This window comes from Plasmodium vinckei (assembly GCF_900681995.1).
Source record: "Plasmodium vinckei vinckei genome assembly, chromosome: PVVCY_12".
NCBI lineage: Eukaryota > Apicomplexa > Aconoidasida > Haemosporida > Plasmodiidae > Plasmodium > Plasmodium vinckei.
In genome coordinates, this window is record NC_051304.1 from 1,387,494 (window position 1) to 1,397,883 (window position 10,390).

The following is a 10,390-nucleotide window of genomic DNA, read 5'->3' on the forward strand; positions in this document are numbered from 1 at the left end:
TTAAAAATAAAACAAATATTCCTAAATAAATTTTGGTTATAGTTACAAATTATATCCTCATTAAAAAATATTTGACTTATATATAGTGATATAACAAAATTACTTATTGTATATTTATTTATATTCCATTTTTATTGAAATAAATAAAAAAAGAAGTTTATATTTTTTCTTCTTAATAATTTAATATAGTTTTTTTTCAAATGGGGTGTATATGACTAATCATAAATAAATGGTAAAAATATGCTATTAAACAATATATATATATGTGCATGTATTGTCGTTCTAAACATTTTATTCTCTGATAACGATACAATATCTTAAAATTGTATAAAAATTAAAGGATATGCTAAATTTCATAAATGATAATTTTATTGTTATTACAAATTAATAAAAAATAAACAGAATATGGTTGAATGTATTGATTGGGATTTTTTTTTGTTTTAAACAAACATCCCCAAATAAATCCATCTTTTTTTATTATTTAAAGAGTTTTATAAATTTCATTTTTAATATTTCATTTATATATTCATATATATTTCAATTATTCAAAAAAATGAAGAATGAAGACCTGCATATTATTACTTTTCCTATGCAAGAACATATTGGCATATGTGTTAAATAAAAATGCTCCAATACATTTTACATTAAATAAAAATGCCGTAAGAAACACCATAAATAAAAGAGATAGCCTATTATTAGCACATACGAACAAAAATTTTAGGAAATTAGGAAGGGATAGATCACAAAGAAGAGCTTTGCTTAGAGCACTAACAACTAGTGTATGTGTATTTATATATAAACTCATATTGCTTGATGATTTTTTGAATTGTATCTGCTTATAATACATATATAACATGTGTAAATAATTACTTACTCTCTTATAACAGGTTTTGAGACACGGAAAAATTGTTACAACCGAAGCAAAAGCTAAAGAAGCTCGAAGGAAGGTGGATAGAATAATAACATATGCTAAAAAGCACTTTAATAACAAGCAATACAGCTATCGATTAATAGCTAATTACGTTTATGACAGAGAATTAGCCCTTAATATTGTTAAGCAAGTAATTTGATATATATATGCATTCATATATATTTATTATGCAAGAGTGTTCATTTTTTATTTATTGTTAAATGAGTTTATAGTTGCAATTTTTTTAATTAAAGCACATATGCATGCTATTGTCATTTTATATTTTTTAAAGGCACCCATTAAATATAAAGAAAGAAATGGAGGATACACAAAAATAAAACTTTTACCGAAAAGTAGAAAAGGAGATGCAGCAAGGATGGCAAGCTTAGAACTTGTGTAAACATTTTTTTTCTCCTTTTTTTTGTTTTGTAAAATGACACTATTTTTTTTTAACAATTCAATACATATACAAGTTTATAATTTATCATTTTGAGGAACTTTAAAAATGTTTTATCTTTTTTCATATTATATCTTAATTTTTGTATTTGTTGAAATACAGTTTATAAGTTAATATAAATTAAAATTAGCTATTCAATTTTTAGTAAACTTCTTTAAAAATAAAACCCAACAAATAATAAATTTAAAAAATATTTAGACCATATTAATTCCGTATATTTTATAGAGTAAATTATAGCAACTTAGTGATATAAAACATGGTGAAAGTTAGTGGGCATATACACATACATGGGTGTGCATGTGTATACTTTTAGTATCCCATAAGAAAGACGACTTTGTTTATAGTTTTATTAATTTCAGTTCATTTATATTATTTCCTGAAAAACATAATAAGTAGTATTATTGGTATTTAAGAGTTTGAGATTAAAATAATCACAATATTATTAGTATAATTTAATGTGCACATATGTATTCTTTGTGGTACAATTAAGCTTTATGTTATAGCATTATTGAATTTATTATCAAAATTTTCGAATTTGAAAAAATAAAGACATACAAATTGTATGTTTATCGTTTTTACTTTTAATTTTTGTGTATGAATTATGAGTTATGAAACTTTCAATATGTTCTAAATATTTTGTATGCTATTTTTCTTTTGTTTAGTTAGCACTATTATTTATGTAAATAATAATGTTTTTCATGGATATATATACAAATTATTTACTGATAGTTACTGTTATTTTACCAAAATTTTATATATTTCAATATATATTATATCAAAATAGTATATCTTTAAAACATAATAAAAAAATATAATAATTTACTTTTAAAAATGTTGTGCAAATATTAATATGCAAAAAAATGATATACAAATATTTTGCATGAAATATACATGCATTTAAAATGTGCAAAAAATTTACGGGATATTGCATATGCACTGTTTTCAAATGTTGTTTCATTCTGTTTTTAGACAATGTAATTATTATTTTTTTCGTTTTGTTTAATAAAATAATGAAGGTAATAGAGATGACGTAAGTAAAAAAAATTTTATTTAACATATTATAAATATTTTATTATTTATTTGGTAAAATTGTGAAAAAAATACATATTTTAAATGCTATGTATTTGTAGCATTTTTGGAAGATAATAAAAATCCACATTGCATTTTTCACTTTTGATACAAAAAATAAATAATCTGAAGAAATATAAAAGTGAATAAAAAAATATTGAAAAATAAAGTAGTACCATATAAATAATAAATAATAAAAAATATATTAAAATATAAACATTGAAAATTTGTGAAGTTGAAGCATTTGAAATTATTTTCCATATGCAAACCTACAGTGATAGCGATCGTATACACACATTTAAGAATAATTTTTATGTTACAAAAAAAATAATAATTTTATTTACAAAAATTCAATAATAACAAGAATAGTGTAAAACTCTAAAGAATATATTTTTACAGAAAAAACATAAAATTTGTAATATTTTTAGTATTTAGTATAAAAGACATATTACATATTGTATAAAATTTACATGCACACAATACATATTTGATTGATTATCATTTATAATATCGAAGGGGGAAGACAATTATGTAATTTTGAATAAAAAATGCATATTCAGAGTTTCACAATATTTTAGTTAATTTTTTTTAACCGGGAAATATAGCATTTATAATATTTTATATTTTTTCTCCACATCGCTAATTAAATGTAGATTATTGTTGGAGTTAAATTAATTCACAATATATATAGCAAATATAGGTATATATGTATTATTGTATACTTGGATAAGCATACATTAAAAATAATTAAAGCTTAAATAAAATGTCTACATAATTATATATTTATAGGGTGTTATATTGAAAAATATTTGTATATACATATATTGATTGTAATAAAAATATTATTAATATAATAGTGAGAAGACAAAGCATATTTAAATAAGATAAAATATATAATTGAACAAATTATTAGAAAAAAATGGAGAATTTTCACATACACAAAAATTTTGAAATGGATAATACGGTGAGCTTAGTATTTGGGATAATTTTAACCGTAATTGGATCAATATTTATGGCAATTGCAAATTCTTTAATGAAATTAGGATTAAGTGACTCTAAAAAGAAGAAAAGTATGCTTACAAATTATTCTTGTGATACAAAATGGTATATTGGTTTTATTGTTTATTGTTTTGGATCATTTCTACATATAATAGCACTTGGCTTTGCACCCGCAAGTACATTAGCCCCAGTTAATTCATTTGGTCTAATTGCAAATGCTATTGTAGCAAATATATATTTAAATGAAAAATTAGGAAAACTTGAAATGACATCAACACTAGGCATATTTTTTGGAATTAGTATTTGTGCATGTGCTTCTTTTTTATGTGATAATAAAATAAATATAGATTTTAATCCTATTGATATAATTGATAGCTGGAAAAATCCATGGTATATATTTTATATTTTTGTTGCGATATTTTTATCATTTTTTACATTAATTTATTTAAATCATAAAGAAAATAAAATAATTACAGAAAATGAAGAAATTTATACTACAAAAAGATATGTAGAGTTAACTTCGTATGATGAAAAAAATGGGTCCAATGAAGAAGACAAAAATAATATAAATTCCCCTATCAGCAATAAAAGTTTAAATGAAACTGAAAATGTATACCCTAAATCAATTGGACTAGCTTATGGTTTCTTAGCTGGTTTAATTGGTTCACAATGTGTTTTGGAAATTAAAGAAATTGTTGCATTTTTACATATCGGGATAACTAATAAACATATATATAGAACACCATTACCACATTTATGTTTTATATTTTTAGTAATATCAATTTATTTACAAATTCATTTTTTAAATCTAGGATTAACAAGAGGAGATGCAACTCTTGTCGTACCAACTTATTATGTATTTTGGACATTTTTTGGAACATTAGGTGGCCTTGTAAAATTTAATGAATTTGAGAATTTTAATTTTAATTCCATTCTTTTATTTGTAATTGGTTTTGTAATAACAGTATTATTTATATCTATTCTAGCTGTACAAGAAATAGCCTTTTTACGAAAATATGTTGATAAAGAAGTTCCAGATATCGCTTTAGAGAATTTAGATGTCAATGCCCAAGTATTGCAAAATAAAAAATTATCAAAGCAAGTTATTTTAAATATGGGATTATTTCCTATGTCATTGTTAGGAACAACAGTAGGAAGAAAAAAATTCCGTCCATTATACGAAAGATTTAGAAGAACAAGAAGCATTTTGTCTGATACTCATATAGGAGATCACCATTGTGAATATTCGATTGATAATAACATATATAATGCTTATACATTGCCTTATGATATATATAATGCCAATAAGGATTCATTTTTTCCAAATAAAAAAGCATATAAATCTTTGGGAAATAGTGTTGAAAACACTTACATTTTTTAACAGTGATCATTGAATAATATAAGTAACAAATATTATAATTTTTTTCATTTACCAATTTTTTCATTGTTTTCATATATAGTTATTTAATTTTTTGAATAAGTTGTTCACATATACTACTATTGTAGCATGTGCATAATGGTTCTACTGTTAAATATTTATTCAAACAAGAATCATGAGCATATCAATGTATATATGTATGTAATTACGTATGCATATGTGTGTGTACAAGTGCATACGTATGTATATGTGCATATTGAGTATTTCAAATGCCCTTTTTATAGAAGTATGGTAAATTAAAGGGTTCATTTTCCATTATGATGCATAGCATATGTTATATATAATATTGAAGAAGTGTATTTTTTTTCATTTTCACAAAATTTTACAACAATTTTTTTCATCTCATTTTGGCTATTTGTTCTTTTAAAAATCTTTTAAATATTTTTAGTTTATGTTTTTATTTATTTTTACTTGTTTAAATGTTTGGTTATTCATAAATTATTTATCATTTTTTTTTACCTACCTTATTATTCATTTATTTTTTTTAAGTATCCTATTTTTAGTTTGATTATATTTCACAATTTGCACTAGTCCATGTATTTTAATGTATTTAGAAAAATCATAAACTTTAACTTTTATTCACGCATTCGTATATATATACCTTCATTCAAAACAAACAATTTATTTTATTTTTTAAGTTAAAGATTAAACTTTTTTAAACAATAAAATTGTGTGTTTTATTAAGTAAGGACTTATTTAATTGGCGCATCATGCATCGTTTCTATATAATATAGAAAATGCATAATAGTATGTATTAATAAATTCTCTAAGCGATATGAAGAATACGTAAGCAATTCAAAGTAATTGCGTATTTAATGTGCTAAAGTGTGAGAAAACAAAAGAATTTACATTAGTATATTAATACATAGGAAAGCACAAAAGGATAAACCAAAAAATAAACAAACGGCATATCAAATCAGAAGCTGTGCATTACATAACCACAATTTTATATCTATTCTACTTCATTTCACTCCTCATTATATGTATACATTCCTCTTTTGTTAAAATGCCGATTTGAAAATAAGAGATTTAATATATTTTTTGAGGGTTTCTAAAAGTTTATCAAATATTACAAGATGATAATAAATATTTTTTTGTTTTTGTTTGCTGCAACAATAAATGTTTCCAATAGCTTGAGATACACCAGTATTAGCTCATACATATATACTCCTAGCAGATATAGTAGTAACAATGTAATGAATAGGACATTTATTAGCAGGCTTAATGTTGTAGATGAATCAATTAAAAGTATAATTAATTCATTATATTTTTCAATTTAACATAAAAAAGATACATAACAATAATTGTAAAAAATACCCATATTTTATTTTTTATTTTTTTTTAAGACAATGAGCATATAATAAAATTAACTGATAACGCTAAAAATAAAATAAAAGTAATAAACTATAATGTGCATTCTTTCTTTAACCATATTAATAAACACCAGCTACATGTGTATATGCATATATTGTGTATTACTTATCTAATATATGAGTATAATTATTAATATATATGTAAATAAACTTCTTTTTAGCAATTAGCAACTGAAACCGAAGACAAAAACTTGATATTGAAATTGTGTGTAGAAAATGGAGGTTGTAAAGGGTTGAAGTACAAATTGAATCCAATAAAAAAGGTATTAAATATAATGCTATTTTTAATAAATTTAATTATATTATTATACTCGAATTAAAATATGCATTTATTATTTTTTCAATGCTAATTTATTTTTTGTTTCTATTCCAAGGAGGAGATTGAGCCTGATGACTACATCCAGCAGTTCGACGAATTAAAATTTATTTTATCTATAGATTCTACTAGCGTTATTTACATTTATAACAATATATTAGATTATAGTAATGACTTAATTAATGGTGGATTCAAGTAATTTCTTATAAATATAAATTAATTATATTTGATGATTTTAGTGCATCTTTAAAATATTGATTTCAATTTGTTTACCCTCGTTTCTAAAATAATCTTACAATAATAATTAATAGTTTATTTATATTATTTCCATGTATTTTTTTCCAGGTTTATAAATCCAAATGCAACGAAAAAATGTGGATGTGGGAAATCCTTTAATGTGTAATACGCTTTGTATGACGCCCTATATGAATTTTTCTTTTATTTTGATTTACATTTGTTTTGTGATATATATTATTTTTTTTCATATAATATGGTGTTATATTTCAATCGCTAATCAAAAGTAAAATATAAATTAAACAAATAATAATAAAACAATATGTAATAAAATATAGATTTTTGTATTTTTAAGAGTCTATAATAGTTGTATCATATTTTTTAACAAATAAAAATATTATTTTTTGAGTAAGGGAAAAAAATTCAAAAAAATAATATACGGAATATACAAAAAAGCATTAAAAATATTTAGAAATATTTATTATCTGTCTCCACTCGCACAGCCTCTGCAACCGCAATTAACACATTGAATAACCTATAAAGGAGAAAAAAACGAAATAATGTTATGATATTTCTAAATAAAATGTGAACTGTCTATATATATTAGCACAATTTTAATAAAAATGCATCAGGTATCTATTTTAATAATGATTACCTTATTGCCTATATTGCTTTTGGGGACTCTACAAATACATGCATTGTTAAAATTACTGTCAGATACTTGTATGCATTTTAGGCAACATAAATTTTCGTAACCCTGTTTTCTCCATTTTGATATAAGAGCGCCATCGACGTACTTTTCTCGAACCAAATAATCGTACAACTCTCCTGCATTAAGCAAAAATATATATAGTATAATATGTAATTATAGAAAATATCACTTAAATAGATAAAATTGAGGGAATATGCAATCATGATATGAATTTATAAACAGTGATATAATTAAATGTTGTGTGTATTATTATTATAATTACTTGATATTTCTTTTCTCTTATAATATAATTCATAAATATAACGAGCAGTTTGATGATTTATTTGAAATATTGGCCATAATATTTCATTTTTTCTTTTTTTTGAAGTATCTTCATTTTCTAAACTTCTCATTTTTTGGTTCATTTCATTTAAAAACGCTTCAACTTTATTCCACCCTTCAGGTGGTTTTTTTGAGTTCATGGTTCTAATATGTGGCATTTTCGATTAAAAATAATATAAAAATGTAACATCAGGAAATTTGCATATTTTTATTTAAATAATATATTTATGTTATCAAAATTATTATATATCTCATTTACTAAATATATAAATAAATATATACATTTAATATATCGGTGGGTATGCGTTTATACCATTATTATAATTTGAAAATATTAATTATGAATAATATATTTCTCTTATTTAAATAAGTATATATATATTTTATTATCGAAATATAAAATAATAAAGATATTTTAAAAAGTTTTATTTATTATTTTTTTTTAAACTGTAAAAAACCAAAAAGTACGCGATCGATTTTATTATTAATACTAAAATAGCAACTATAGGCACGTAAGAAAACAGAATCGGATTTTATGTTATGTAGAACATCTTTTTTATTCAGAATTTTTCATAATATATTGTATAATAAATATATTTGCATTTTTCATCCCATGTTTCATATATATTAATATAGGGAAATATTTATTCTAATGATTGATTTATCATATTCCTGAAATATTTCATTGTATGGTCCAAAATGTGAAAATAATGTACACAATATATAAATCATCGATTTATATAAGACGAATATTTGAAAATAATTTTATTCATGGTAATGTGATTTACATTACATATCATTATAAATGAAGTGTATATATATAGTATAATTATAGGCTGCTTCTTATTATACAAATGCAACATAAAGCCACCGAACAGTAATGTTTTAAATATAAAGTTAACACTTTATATAGTTTACTTTTATAACACATTTTTTGATACGAATGCAATTTATAAAGCATATTTAATATAATGTTTTTTATATCAGTGTAATATAGCAAAGACCATGCTTTTAAAATTTATGTGTTATAATTGAACATATTTTTAATATGGGTTTATTATAAAAATATAGCCAAACGAATAAGAAATAAATAATAGGGTATGCTTTCATAAGAATATTGTATAAACGATATTAATTTAAATCGATGTTGGCTATTTTTAAGTCTAAATCGTAATGTATATATTGATGATGTTATTTTGATTATGGTTATTATTAGTATATATATAAAAAATGGAAAGAGATATAAAAAATAAAGTTGGTTGCTACACTAATAATTTTTAAAATATGGCTTTCATATGGTGAAAAAATATAATTTTTATTTATATAGATAGTCTATTTTATAGTTTTAATAAATTTTAAAATATTCCTCAAAAATTAAACAGTCATTTAAAGTATTCTTTTAAATTTTTATAATTAAATTAAAAAGACAAATAATATAGAAATATTTTAATAGTTAACTATATATATAATTAAAATAATTTTTTAGAGTGAGTTTATATAATAAAAAACATCAATACAGCATATGTCTAAAGTATGTACTACGTCAAAAAATTTCCATATTTTTTTGGAAAAGCATACAAACTCTAAATAATTTTTTTTTCGAATTATATATCAATATTAATATATTATATTAAGAATATAGAGATATTTATTTTATTATGTTACATTTTCTTATTTTTAAAAATATTTTATAAAATTTATACACTTAAATATTCCTGAAAAGTGTACACACTTGTTACCAGGCTTATACGCGTTTTAAAACATGTACATATTTTTTTACAGCTTGAAATTTACTCAAAATAAAATTTATATAACAGTAAAAAAATCACCATTAGAAATGTTATTGTACAAATAGGAATAAATAAATATATTTTTTGAAATACCAAATGTGTGCTAAATATAGGCTTGTACAAATGTTTATTTCAGTAAAATGTTTTTTTCATAGCTATATTATTGTGTGGTAAAATTATACATAATTTTATTGTAAATAGCTAAAATATGTGGAAAAGTGGAATAAAATGTGCATATATGTATGTCATTGTCATAATTTTATTATTTTTTTTTTTTGCCCCAAGCATTTTATTATTCATTGGACAAAATGTGCAAATTATAATTTTTTTTTTAAATATCCAAAAAAAAAAAATATATATAATATTTTTATAAAAATAGCTTTTTATATTTATAGTAAAAAAAATAAAATTAAAAATATAAATGAAATTAGAACTAAATAGATATTATCTATAAGAATATAATTAAAAAAAAAATATATGGTATTTTATATATGCTACAGTCCATAAAGATTTTTCCGTTTTTTTTTTCTATATTTATTCTCGGAATATGATTGTTTTTTTAAATAAGTGATGTCTTTGCATTTATTTCGTTATTTTATGATTATTCACATTATTATATTCGAAAAAACATCACTTGTAGTAGGAATATTAACATCCTAATAATTTAAAGAAAAATTTATGTGTTAATACATATGCATACATGCATATTTTATAATATATACATTTTATGTCTGTTTATTTACGTGTTTATAGATTTATTTATTCTAAATAT

General features: G+C 21.5%; 4 protein-coding genes across 4 annotated transcripts; 3 read left to right on the top strand and 1 right to left on the bottom strand.

Annotated features, from left to right (window-relative positions):
* Nucleotides 1-560: 560 nt before the first annotated feature.
* On the top strand, nucleotides 561-1,310 carry PVVCY_1203800 (50S ribosomal protein L17, apicoplast, putative; the record flags this gene model as incomplete). Its single annotated transcript, XM_008625389.2, has 3 exons — nucleotides 561-779; nucleotides 888-1,061; nucleotides 1,203-1,310. 3 exons carry the CDS (start codon nucleotides 561-563, stop codon nucleotides 1,308-1,310), a joined length of 501 nt encoding a protein of 166 aa, XP_008623611.1.
* Nucleotides 1,311-3,354: 2,044 nt separating this feature from the next.
* On the top strand, nucleotides 3,355-4,815 carry PVVCY_1203810 (inner membrane complex protein, putative; the record flags this gene model as incomplete). Its single annotated transcript, XM_008625390.1, has 1 exon — nucleotides 3,355-4,815. One exon carries the CDS (start codon nucleotides 3,355-3,357, stop codon nucleotides 4,813-4,815), a length of 1,461 nt encoding a protein of 486 aa, XP_008623612.1.
* A 1,133-nt stretch (nucleotides 4,816-5,948) lies between these two features.
* PVVCY_1203820 (iron-sulfur assembly protein, putative) lies at nucleotides 5,949-6,964 on the top strand (the record flags this gene model as incomplete). Its single annotated transcript, XM_008625391.1, has 5 exons — nucleotides 5,949-6,120; nucleotides 6,219-6,268; nucleotides 6,407-6,508; nucleotides 6,620-6,756; nucleotides 6,907-6,964. 5 exons carry the CDS (start codon nucleotides 5,949-5,951, stop codon nucleotides 6,962-6,964), a joined length of 519 nt encoding a protein of 172 aa, XP_008623613.1.
* Nucleotides 6,965-7,276: 312 nt separating this feature from the next.
* On the bottom strand, nucleotides 7,277-7,986 carry PVVCY_1203830 (pre-mRNA-splicing factor BUD31, putative; the record flags this gene model as incomplete). Its single annotated transcript, XM_008625392.1, has 3 exons — nucleotides 7,277-7,330; nucleotides 7,451-7,623; nucleotides 7,770-7,986. 3 exons carry the CDS (start codon nucleotides 7,984-7,986, stop codon nucleotides 7,277-7,279), a joined length of 444 nt encoding a protein of 147 aa, XP_008623614.1.
* Between the last annotated feature and the right edge of the window lie 2,404 nt (nucleotides 7,987-10,390).